Source organism: Aethina tumida, chromosome 1 (genome assembly GCF_024364675.1).
Source record: "Aethina tumida isolate Nest 87 chromosome 1, icAetTumi1.1, whole genome shotgun sequence".
Lineage (NCBI taxonomy): Eukaryota > Metazoa > Arthropoda > Insecta > Coleoptera > Nitidulidae > Aethina > Aethina tumida.
Genome location: NC_065435.1, coordinates 57,928,299 through 57,942,168, shown reverse-complemented (window position 1 = coordinate 57,942,168; position 13,870 = coordinate 57,928,299). Strand labels below are relative to the sequence as shown.

At 29.5% G+C, this 13,870-nt stretch overlaps 1 protein-coding gene across 1 annotated transcript in view; it reads left to right on the top strand.

The window, feature by feature from the left end:
* LOC109609331 (sodium/calcium exchanger 3) overlaps positions 1 to 13,870 on the top strand; it is a 93,849-nt gene that overhangs the window by 78,846 nt on the left and 1,133 nt on the right. Inside the window, exons 2-6 of the mRNA XM_020025984.2 lie at positions 1,355 to 1,446; positions 3,281 to 3,426; positions 7,124 to 7,325; positions 8,874 to 9,032; positions 11,028 to 11,199. Coding sequence (XP_019881543.2) covers positions 1,355 to 1,446; positions 3,281 to 3,426; positions 7,124 to 7,325; positions 8,874 to 9,032; positions 11,028 to 11,199 — 771 coding nt within the window. The remainder of the gene's footprint in view (positions 1 to 1,354; positions 1,447 to 3,280; positions 3,427 to 7,123; positions 7,326 to 8,873; positions 9,033 to 11,027; positions 11,200 to 13,870) is intronic.

The following is a 13,870-nucleotide window of genomic DNA, read 5'->3' as shown; positions in this document are numbered from 1 at the left end:
AAGTAAAATTAGATTGTACTTAGGTTATTGTGGGTATGAATATGTACTTGTACTCATCAATATAATCTAATCCTGATGTTTGTAATATTATATTTGAGTATCTAAATATATAATAAATTAAATTAAAACTTAAACCAGGGGTATGGAGTTAGCTGAGAAGATAGAGTAAGCCTTTTGTTATACACTCTGAATAGATAACAATTATTTTTCTCTAGTGTCTGTGTCGTTGGTTTCTGGTATCTCTTCGATTACGTTAAGGTCTTTTGTCATTCTTAATGAAATACAATAGAATCATATTTTTAGGTTTTTTCATAATCAGGTTCGATCATGTAATATTCTGTTGATAATTATGTACATAATTCTGTTGCGTTCTTTTGAAGACTGAAAAATTAATTTGGAATATTTGCTATGAAAACAATATTATAAATAATATACTTGGATTCCACAAATTAAAATTAACATATGTTTAATTTCACCTCATTAACATGTAACCAAAGTTATCAGTAAATTAATACAATTCTCAGGATATATTTTAGTAAAAATTTAAGATGATTAAATGAAAATCAGATTTTTTCAGCACACACTATTTTTTAAAATTTTAATACATTTTTTTAGATATTTCTCAACAGACTGAATAGAACTGAATACACTTATGTTATTTACACTAACTCATATAATATAAATAACTAAACCTCATTTTGTTAAGTGAATTTGCGTTACCACCATATTAACATTTAAGTATGTATTGTATATTTATGTTTACCTTGAGTTTTAATATTCAAAAACTTGTTACACGTTGTATTAGTGTTTATTAACTATAAATAAATATAATTTATTTTATGTATTAAATAATATAATACTTTATATAAATAGTCTTGGAAAATTTTTAATATTTTCAAATATCTATAATTTACTTGCATCCCTTAAATTTTTTAACTTTTATTAAAATAGAATTTTAATCTTTAATATTTTCATCTATAAAAATATAATGAAGATATCAAGAAATTTCAATTTAAATTAGTTTTATGAAACATTTTTATTTATTTTGTAACAATATAGTGAAACATTAAACGATGTGATTTATGTACGCTATTATTCTTGGTTTTTGTTTTAATGTTATTAAATTCGCTTTGATAGTAACTAGTTGAGGGGGAAATATTTATGATGCTATATATTAAAGTGTAAAATATTGCCTATTAAATCACTTGGTGTTTAACTTGTAGCCACAGATTTTTCTTGCAAGAACTAAAAGAAGGATTTGTTTTTCTTATTTTTAGTAAAAAAATTTCAACAAACTATTTAGAGAAAAATCATTTCGAAAAATTGTGTACTAACTAACCAATAATTGTTACAGAAAAACTATATTGCTGACAATAATCGAGGAGGACAGCTACGAAAAGGATGTGCTGTTCTACGTGCAGCTGGGCGAGCCGCAGATGTCCGGTGGTAAGAATCCGACAAAAATTTCCTGTTACCGTCTTATTATCTATTTCATATCGACTTTTTTTCATATTCTGTCCTTCCTCTTCTACTGTCTGTCTACTGTACGTACGTGTTGCGCACCTTACTACGACGCACTGCATGTTAAGTAAGTAAAAGCGGTGGTTCAGGTTTTTGATTTGACTGATTGATTGGTTATTAGCAATGTTCTTTGCACATGTCTAGCCTAGTATAGTCTAGCACTAGTGTTAGGGTTGATACAGTGAAATCTAGAGCAAAGTTAATTACCCCAAATATAAATATGTTTCGTGTCATCAGTTAATTAATCACTTGCCCCAGAATTTCATTATAAGCGGAATAATTAAGAAAAACAACACTGTTAGTGACATTTTTTTTAAATTTTTAATATTTTTACGTTTAAAATAATGATTTAGATTTAACTTTGTTCTATGTTAATCAACCTTAACACGTTGAATTAGTGAAGCTTTAATTAAAAAGCTGAAAAATAATTTCAAAAAAATTTCCTTTGCATGATTAGGAATAATAAATGTTAGAACCTAAGCTACTTACATAATTGCATATACCTAAGCATGTTTATTCCTTTTACTAACTTGTGTGTGTTAATTAAAAAAAATAATTACTTATTCTAATATAATATAATTAATTATATTAATAATATTAAAAAATTTAGTTTATTCCTCTTGTGGTATTTGTTTTAGTTAATAATTATAGGTAATAAAATAATAAGCACTGCAAAATATTTTGTTTATTACTTTAATTTCGGATATATTGACTTTAATTTAAATATTAAGCAACAATATTAACATGTTGCGCATTCGCCATAATTTAAAGTAAACCATGTTATATCCCGTATTAATTCAAAATTGTTTTAATATGTCTTATTTTTTTGTGGTTTATTTATTTAAGAAATAAGAAATAACCTGCCAATATTAATTTATTTTTTATGCTTTTTACATAATTTAATATACAGTAAAATAATTCTAAATACTAAATCAATTAATAATTAAAGATTACCAATTAAATAATATTATACAGCATAATTGTATAATTTATTTAATATGTTAGTGCAATAGCATATACATAGTATGAAATGTGTAGTAAATACCCACGACAAGACTAGAATTCAGTAAATACATTAAACATTCCGACTGTCTATAGTTCTATGAATATGCTTCACTTACACAAGCACAAAACCCGCATTCAAAGGTAAACTAAATGAGTATTGTATAACGTTAATTAGATAATTTAATGGTTTAAAATTGATGAATTATAAAAGGATTAATGAAAACAGAAAGTTTCCAAATTGTTTTATTTGGACAATCATATTAACCGGTCAATTCGGCGCCACAAAACAACACTATAATACTATTAAATTGCCAGATACTCGTATTTGTTACCAGTTAATTAAATTACACACAAATTAAAATAACGTTTTAATTAAATCGTAAATACGTGCCGAAATTTATGTTGGTCGTGTTTCAACCAGTTTTGTCCTACTTTCCGCCGAAAATATATAGTGAAATTTTTACGTGCTTTTATGTCAAAAATGGACAGTTTTCGTCGATAATTCACACAGATATGATAAATAACTGCGTTTAATCGTTCCGCTTAAAAACCACCCATGAAATTGGTAAATGAAACATATCGAACGTCGAACATTCTCAACGGTTTAGTGCGGATTATTGGTTACACAAAATTATACGTATTAATGCCAGTGAAAATTTTATTGTATTCAATCCTTTGTGAACGGAAACGATCATCAATTGTTCGTATATTTTTGCTTATGTAATGAACTAAACTATGTCTTTATTTATCGTAGATGAGGTAGCCAGTATTGCGGCGGAAGCTGAGAAAAAGAAGCCGGAAGAAAGGACCGATAGGGAGAAGATCGCTATTATGGGTAAACCTCGTCTAGGGGAGATTACTAGGGCTCAAATTAGAATTAAGGAAAGCAAAGAGTTTAAGGTAATTTATTCATACTTAGTCCTTACGAAGTATACAACTTTCTGAATAATGAAGTGATAAAATATTTTATACACAATTTATCTGATTTATTAAATTTTAAATTACATATCCATTTTTTATAATTTTGATTTGTTACTTGTGCGTGGTCATTGACATTTTGTTATTTTATCTTTTGGAATTTTTAATTAAAAGTAAGTTATCTTGTTCTCCTTACAAATTAAGGACAATAACTGCATATTTGTTAAATATATTTTTATAAAGTGAATCTTTGAATAAGTGACTTTGCCACAAAATTTCTACACAAATGAATCATATTCTGGTTGAGTCCAGACAGTCACGTTAAAATTTCTAATTGGGTCTTACTGTTGACCTTTCTTTCCCCAAAACAACTAATTCTAACTCTATTGACTCTAGGTTGTAAGTTAACGTCGTTGCCATATGAAAATTAACTAACTGTAAACTCTACTTCAATGGGATTAAATCTGTTTCATTTTTTCCATCTACGTAACACAATATCCCCTTCGTGTCGTTTATTGTCCCATGATAATAAAATATTTCAGTTAATAAGGGGAAAAAATGACTACCCTTCAAATGTCTCTGGACGTTGTTAATTCCTGATGTTTAGTTTGCTCTTTAATATTAATAAACGCAAAAATTATGTGGTTTTCCAATATTACGTTAATGATATTAACATTTGTTGACCACATTTTGAATTGTGCTGTCTCAGATACTAAAAATTCTAGAATTCATATTAAGAAATTGTTTATTTTGTGCTGGTCAGACACAATGTATAACTTTTTATCCAATTTATAAGTTTTAACGTCCTTACTGCCCTAATTCGTCTACTCCTTGGTCTTTCTGAAGTAGAACACTTTTATAGAATCGGGTACAAAAGCAAGAAATAATAATTTGTTCACGTTGAACATGAATCTATCTGGGATTTCGATATCCCAACATTCCAATTGATGTAACCGTAAGTTAATTTCAGCATAAGACAATTTTTTAATAGATAAGATATCAACTTCGAAAAAAAAAAATTGAAAACTGTTGTCAGTGTAACTAAATTTTGCCATAAAGTTGACTATTGTAAATGTTATACTAGTGTGCTTTTGTGATACCTCCTTTGACTATCTATTTAATTATGTTTTGTTCGTTAGATGAGTATGTCGTTTCAGTGTTATGAGCGATTAATGTGTTAGATAAAAATAAAATGCAATGCACAAACTAAAAAATTCAATATTTCTACAAAAATAGGTCAACACAACAGCAGATAGTTTATTATTATTATTATCTTGAAATTCTTATTTTTTGAAATTGTAAGTCATCATTGTTACAATAAACTCATTTTCGAAAGTTAGGAATATTAAAAAATATATGTTAAAAGTAAGTTCTCGTGAAAAAATAAAATTGTTTTACTAGAAATATACACGACTTTTGATTTGATTTATATATACTTAAAATTTAGTACATTGTACGAACTGCCGCCCCGCCCACCGTATTCTTCAGATTTGGTCCCGTGCCACTTTTTTTGGTTTCCGTGCAGAAATTTAAGTCGAATGACAGACCTCGAGAAAACGTCGACGAGTTAAAGAAATTGAAGCCTCGCTGGGTCAAGTGTATCGAACTAAAAGGAGATTATATTGAAAAATATCAATATGAATCATTACTTTTCCAAAGTTTGTATTTTTCTTTTGTAGGCTTATTGCTTATCGGACCACACTGTATATTTCGAAGCTCTGAAAAAGTATTACGACGAGGTTAATGGTTGGAGAGCCGCTGCATCTTCGATAAGATTTAGGTCAGATGACAGTGTGTGAAGTTGTAAGGGAGATCTTCGTGTACAATTCTGTACATTCATTAATACAAATTCCTCTCCTTACCATAATGGAACCCCCTTGAAATGAGTAAAATTCTGAATATTTCGTGGAAGTAAAAACTTTCATCTGTGAAAAGTACAGATTTCCCTTCTTCCGTCCAGTGAACATGAGACCTTTCCCATTCCAATAGTAGCTTCTGGTTATGTATAAATTGCAAGCGTCGCAATGATTTTTGTGAAGAGAAACTGGTATTTGTCAAGTGTTTCCGTACCAGTTGCGAGGAGGATGTTGTAGTGTCCCTACGAATCGTAAATATCAGTCTTCCTTTGCGGTTGTTTTCCTTGGTCTACCATTTTTCGTCTTTCTAAAGTATAAGTAAGTACAGTCAGTTTAATAAAATCGAGAACACAAGCAAGAAGAGACACCTTGAATCTACCTACTTTCGTTTGAAGTTAATTTACGTCTGGACAGAATAATCGAAACAAATTTAATAATAATAATAATAATAAATTTTATTTGTGTCCAACACACAAATGCCCATGTAAATACTACTGTAACTGTAATTATAAACTAAATGTACGTTATTTTTATAAACGTGTAAAATTTAAGTGCCAACTTTCATAAGAATTAATAAACAAGCTAATTTTTTTCTATCCAACTTCAATAAGCCTGGAGATTTTTAAGCGTTTTACTTTTCAGTTGTAGATTTGACCATATTATCAGTAGAGTAACTTTTAGAATAATGGCATCAAGTTAAAAGTTCACTTGTATTTTTTGAAGGGAAGTTACTACGTAATTATCGATTCAAGCCGTCGGGCTTGTTGAACGACAAAAATCGAAAGTAAAAAAGACAGAACCACTGTTTAAAATCGTCTGTGTGAAAACGCGTTTTTAACTTTAAATGACAACTAACTACGAACGGTACAGTCGTCCATATTCAGCTAGCCAATCGCCAGTGTCGTTCCTAAAGGGTTTCACACATTTCCAATTCTTCGATCTTTCGAAGTGGGCAGAAGCTCGGGCAAAAAGCTCAGCGTGTGTGCGGTCCTTTACTCCGTCTTTAGTCATAACCATGTCCCAATCGATCGGGGAAGTTTTGTTGGGAATTTCGTTCACTTCCATAGCGTTTTATTCATTGTCCATCGTCAAATTTGAATATTTCAACATAACATACATACCTATTATGAGAGACACATCACAATCAGCATTTATTTGTTTGAATGATAATGACCTGCCCCAGTCGCTTTTAATTAAACCAGTACGTTCCCATTACGGTCTTAATAAAAACCCTTCTATTAAATTCGAATATTCTAAATTGCGTGCAGTACAGTGTAATGAATTTATTCTCGAAGGAATTTCCAGGACGGATTTACAAATTAAAACGGGCAGAATCACTTAAACTATTTGATAATGAATAAAACGAGGAATTGTTCAATTATTTCGGTTGGATCCTTTGTGTATTTGTAATCTTTGGTTATTAAGGATGATAATTTATTTTGGCGAACGGACGTTAAGCGATTTGAGATATCAATTGGTCCGTTCGCTAATTGCATAAAGGAAACACTCTCTTGTAGTTTCAAACGTTCGGGTTATTTGTCTTTAGAAACTACCACCATAAATTGACGCCGACATGTGTTTTATTAGTGAAGAGTAATTTACTGAAATGATGATCCGGGAATGTTGAAATGTTGAATGGGTAATTACTTTAAATATACATAATTGACACGTTCTCTCAAAAACTGAATTGCTTGTGAGTCCCTGAATGATTAATTAAATCCGTTGTCTACGTTTGTTAAAATAAACTTAAAATACACCGTATAAGAATTTCATATACATAATTGTTTATTTGCCATTAATATTTATGAGGTAATTGTTTCCAGAACACGGTCGATAAATTGGTGCAAAGAGCAAACGCCTCACTACTGATAGGCACGTCCTCGTGGAAGGAGCAATTCGTCGAAGCTCTGACGGTCAGTCCCAGCGACGATGACGCAAACAAGAAGGAGCCTTCCAGTCTAGACTATGTGATGCACGTTCTCACCGTCTTCTGGAAAGTGCTCTTTGCCTTCGTGCCTCCCACAGGTAACAACACCCACTCGTCTATAAAATATCATAAACCAATCTGAGCACAGACGACATTTTAAGGAAATTCTCCGTTAAACAAATAATGAGCTAGATATTGACGTAGGTAAGATTTAAAAGGTAGGCCGGCTTAAAGTATTAAACACATTGAAACAAAACTAGTTGTAATGAACTGTAAAGTGACGTACGTAGCTTGAAAGGCATGATGAGGGAATTTGCAATTTTAGCCAGCAATCTGTAGTGAACGGGGACAGATGCAATCTAATGCATTTGATTATCATACGAAGCGTGTTATTCGGAGAATTTTTCATTCAAATTGACTTTCATACTAAACTTAATAGCTGTTTCGTAATATGAAAGTCATATTCCATCTTTGAAGGTTAAAAGTATTAAAGCCCTTCAATGGCAACATTTTAACGATAAACTTGGTTGAATATGGGACTGAAAAAGACACTTTTTAATAATTTATGATATTGGAATTTTCTAGTTATGACAAAAATAATCAATAAATTTAGAAATTACTTTTTATTTTAACAGAAATATATTAAAACTCAAATTTAATATAGAATACTTCCAAGAATAAATAATTAAAAAACTTTTATTTCCAAACAAATAAGACCTTAGCAAAGATGTTAAGAGGAGAATCTTGTAATTTTTAATTTAATTTAAATTTTTGTTTTCAAAAATTTAAGTTTAAATATTTTAATTCTTAGTTAAACCTTATAGGCCTTCAGAATTGTAAGATATCAAAGTTTTTTAATTAATACAAGATTGATTATTAATTAATTAAAAAGGAATGATCTCTAATGGAGCAAATGTCACCTACATGTTCTTGCTCTTAAAATATTAGGTTTAAACCATTTTTAACATACACAAAATATTTGGGAAAAAATGTTGTTTTACTTGTATTTAAAAAAGTGGTAGGGGACATCGCCTATTATTTACTTCGAAATAAATCACACATTGGTTTTTTGAAAATAAAGTAAAAAAAACATAAATAATATCGATTTATAAAAATAGTTTTCACTTAATTATACATGGTTCATCATAAAAATATGTTTGATTGGTTTTCTCGTTTTATTATTGCTTGCTAACAATGTATTTTTCAGTTCTTTCCACGCATATACATTCACAATTTAAATGCCCCAATATTTTTCTAGCACGTTGTAAAATACGAAGCTGCAGTGCTATGCAATTTTCTATATGAATTATCGATGTAGTCGTTTTTTCCGCCATACACCACAAGATTACGGCTTGCCTCGGCGTAGCGTTCCAGTATCTCCGCTATCTCGAACCAGCTGATTCACTATCCGTTCTTCAGACAGCGCAATTTGCCTGTGTATTTCGCAGGTAGAAGATGTCTTTGCGCTTCCGGCTGACCGAATACGTCAATAAAAATTCCTTTCTACCGAACATTATAAATCAATAGGACGCATAATGGTTGGAATAGATGTCCGACTTCGTGAGGAATTCAAATCTGAATGGTCAATTATTTTATAAGCACGGCCGATTTACGAAAGTTACGGTTACTGTTATATTTTGTTTCAGGGTTATGCAGGGGGTATCTCTGTTTCGTCGTGTCAATCTTTTGCATAGGAGTGGTGACTGCGGTCATCGGAGATGTGGCTTCGCATTTTGGTGCCACTCTCGGTATTAAAGATGCAGTTACGGCGATTGTGTTTGTCGCTTTGGGCACAAGTATACCTGGTAAGCTATGCGTACCTACGTATCGATTCTAGGTTCTTAAAGACCAGAGAATAGAATCTGGAATAGCATACTAATAGAAAGATGTTAATTATACCAATTAATTACATGAAATTTAACAGATATATTAGGATCTGGTTTTCACTAGTGCATCATGTGGTCAAGTAGTGGACGTCGTCAGCCATATTTCAGCCATTAATAATCAAATTTTATTATTATATGTATATCAATTGATATGCATATAAAAAATCATCTGTAAATGTCTTTAAAAATCATAGAAAATATTAAGTAAATGTTTTTTACATATATAATTCATCAATTAAATTATATTTTACATATCTGATTCTTAATTTTGACATATTTTTTATTACTCTATTTTTACTGAGGCTCTTAATGTAATATAAAAAGCAAATAAAAGATAAAAGCCCAAAGAATTTGAAAGGAAATTACATCTTGGTATCATCTTTATTAACAAAGATACGAATAAAAATTTAAAAAGTATATTCTAGCGACTCACCTATAGATCTTGTTTAAAATATGGTATGGCCATTGAACGTTCTATACAGAAAGTATTCATAAATCTCCGTTAAAAGTAAATTTTAGTAATTTTGTTGTAGAACATCTTATCTATCGTATTTTAATTTTTTTAGAGATACCAGTACATCGGCTGAAAGATACCATAACTCGTATTTCTCCTGTTGAAATAGAAAATGTAATATCGTGTTCACGATAATAAATTAATAAAAATTGTTATTAAAAACTATTTTAAAGTGTTAAATTAAAAGTATCTCATTTATTTTATGCATTGTTGTTTCCAAATGTATCCATCACAGACTCAAATATATGTGGAAATAACTGCTGAACTTGTTTGCTTCTGAAATGTATATCGTGTTTTGAAAAAGTTGTGCTTCTAACGGTTTATATAAATCAAAGAAAATTCTCCCTTTTGATGTGATGATTTTGACACTGTTTACCTAACAAAGGTGGATTATTATTTTTGCAAACATTCTTAAAATGCGAATTGGAAAAGATAAAACTCGATAACTTCATTTTGTTTGAATGAAAGTCAATAAAAATAACAAAATAGACGGTTTTCTTTCTTTTGTCTTTTATAAATATTTTATATCTTATTTAATTCAACCACTAAGGCATCTAATGTAGTTACTAAGGTATGTCATAACTTATGTTAAAGGATAATGGATAATTTTATATTTCAAGCTACAAGATTTTTATAAATGTTGAAAGATATACCAAAAGAAACTCATTATTCTGAGAGTTTATCGATTTCTGTCCATTCAAATTGAAGTTATCGAGTTTCACATTTTCCAATATTCAACGCTAACCCACCAGGTTATTTTAAGAGAAACTGTAAAAAATATGGTAAATGTTCTTAAGATAACATATATAATTAGATACCTTAAATGCACATTTAATTGATAATAAGACAATGATGTTAGTGGTTTTTTTTGACTAGTATTACCAACAATTTTTCTATTCTATTTATCTATTTCTGAAATATGACCGATTTATAACAAAAAATATATAACACAAATGGTTAAATAATATTATTAGTAACAAGAATTTACGAAGAATAGACTCATAATAAAATTTTTATTTTATAAACTTTATTAAACAGTAGTTTAGGTTGCAGAAAGGTTTGCTTTGTAACGTTTGGTGCAACATTGTGGCAACCTACCAGCAAAACGTTACACTTCCACCAGGGAGTAAACCGGAACTAATGATCGTTATGTGAGCCATTGTAGATTTGAAAACTTTATCTATTCTGGCAACGTTCCATCAAACTAAGCTGGAAAATCGCGGCGAAAAAGTCGTACACAAAGTTGCCTGGATAATCCTTATTCTTCAATATATATAAATTCTCGTTTAATTTAGCGCAACGGTAAAATACCGTCTGCATTTTGCGAATTTACTCGATACTGCAAAGGAAAGTTGGTTTGGCTTTGTTAATGTGTTTTTTTATTGTTATTATTTGTTTAGATACGTTCGCTAGTAAAGTGGCGGCGATCCATGACAAGCATGCCGACGCCAGCATCGGCAACGTAACCGGCAGCAACGCCGTCAACGTCTTCCTGGGTATCGGCGTCGCCTGGTCAATGGCCGCTATTTACCACTGGGCCAAGGGCGGTGTCTTCCGCGTCGATCCCGGCAAGTAAGTACACGATATCCTTCCATTAAGTTTTTACGTACTCTTGAATAGTGTGATGCACGTTCCACATTTTTATTTATACTTGCTGTTTTTTAAGGGAAATATTTCTTGTAATATTGCACATTCTATTTTAATAAGAATAATCTAAACTTCAATTATTAACTAATTCATTCATTTAAAATTTAAAAATTGTTTTCTTTTTCTCATATTTCCTTAACCATTGGTCTAATTGTGTTTAAATTTGGTATGTATGCCCATATCACAGATGTTTTTGAGATATTTTTAGTTTTAATATTGTTTAATGAAAGATTTTTATGCAATACAAAAACAAGTAGGTTTCAAAATATAAGTTTTAATAATTAAATAATGATTTAATAAAAATAAATTTTGGAAAGTTCATTCATTTCCATTAATGCATTTATTTTGTAGTGTATATACTATTGTATATTGTCCTTTGTTAATTTTATTAAATTAATTTTCAATTTTTTGATGTATTTTTTTTATATTATCGACGGCCGGACGGTCTCTCTTTCATTAGATCTCACGCTGTAATATCTAATGGATCAAGGTCTAGTCACCTTGGAGGCTAATTTATAGCAGCGGCATTCCAGAAGCTAAACAACCAACTTGGAATCCTAGTGAGACCTACTGAGGACTGTACCGATTAAAATGGGGAGAAGTACCGCAAATTGAAGATAACTTCTTCAGTTATCAGAGGGAAAATTATGGGCTAGTAGTTTGTTTCCTAACGTTGCAGCCCAAGCATTTATTTTAAATAAATGTTGCTAATGTGTTATTTTTCTTGTATTTTTAATAAGGATGTGTGGTAGCTCTGGACCATTGACGAAATTACAATCATAGTTTTGTCGATAATATCGTTGGAGGATACAGATATTTTCCTCATTTGTAACTATTCTTGGTCTTTCTCTAACTCTAAACTCTCTAATTTAGTTCTAAATGTGCCTGTTTCGCATAAAAGTAGCTCAGTGTAAAGAAAGGCTTTGTAATTAGATAAATTTCTTCTAGTATATTTTTCTGCATATCATCTTACAACAGCATGTGCGGCTCCATGACATTTACCCAGATTTAATATTAATAACATATTAATATATTCAGATTTTGTGTCCATTATTTTAGGCATCTACTTGTTACAAATACAAATTTAAATACAAACGTAAATACAATCTGAGATTATTTCATATCATACCTACTTTTCCAATGAATGAAAATCACACAGTTCTTCAAACATTAAAACTATAATATTTCAAAAACGACTGTTATAATCTAAATTAATTAAAGTTTTTTCAAAATTGTGCCAAGAATGTGTTTAATAGTTTAAAAAATATATTCAGTGGCATAGAAAATACATCGATAGAAAGAGAGCCCTCAACAATCTACGCTACTGTAATGTTATGGAAAAGGTTTATTACATTGAATTGTAGGTATGTATTTTATGACATAACAAATTTGAAAACAATTAGACAAAATATTACAACAATATGTGAAAAAAATATATATATTTGAAATAGAAAGTGTATAACTTTTTATTTTGAAATTTTGAAGAGACCATTTTTTTATTTTATTTGGTAATACAACTAACAACCAAAATCAATTACATTTGGAATACCCTGTATATATTGTATAATTTACAATGATCAGAAAAATTCATATATTTTTTAATTCCGATTAATAGAAATATTTTTATAAAAGCAAAAAGTACAATAAAAATCTTAAATATCAAAATAAATATTAAAAACGTTTTTAATATCACCTTTCAAACGTGTGTATTTCACTTTTATGTTGTGTCTTATTATTATAATAAATTTAATACTATGTGGATACTATAGCATTTTATAGTTCACATAAGAAAATAACGAGATTTTTTAATAACATTCTCTTAAATATATAAACCTCTCAAAAGACGTAGATGTCTAAGAATAACAGTATTTTATTGCGACTATCATAAAACAAGTTCATAGTTTTTCCATTTTTATAACTATAATAAAACATACACATACATACTTTATTTCTATACTTCACAATTTTAATTAAATATTTCCAGTATTATAAAAAAACTTAACTATAACTTAATTAAAATGAATTATTTATATAGAGTAAAAGCTTTTGTACGTGGTTCAAATATTTACAAATCGAAGATTATTTTACAAAATATCTAAATACGTCGAATGTTTACAAAGAGGATCTTTTCGTGCACTATTTGTTGGCAAATATTTGAAATCTTGCGACAATATTTAACTCCTTGAACTGGAACGCACATTTTATGGATAAAGATCTATTTCGCACATAATAATCAGGGTTTTATGTTTATTTCTGGTTTTTTCATGAATTATACGTATATTAATCTGTTTGCTTAATATTAATATACTTTGGAATTTAATGAAGGAATTTGTATAAATTTGTAAATCAACGCCGTAAGAAGTTATTTTAGGCAGATTTTAATTGCTTTTCCTCGATAGAAAAAGTTATTTACCTTTTCCGCTTTGAAAGTATTTTAATGTAACTTTTTTTTCACTCTTTAATTATTTTCTCCAAGATTACCCAATGTGATTCATTTCTGCAATTTTATGTAAATGTTAATTAGATGATTGTGTTATTAGTGAAGATTAGTTTCATTTGCGATTACAAAGAAAAGCTGGAAAAGCTACTTTTAATT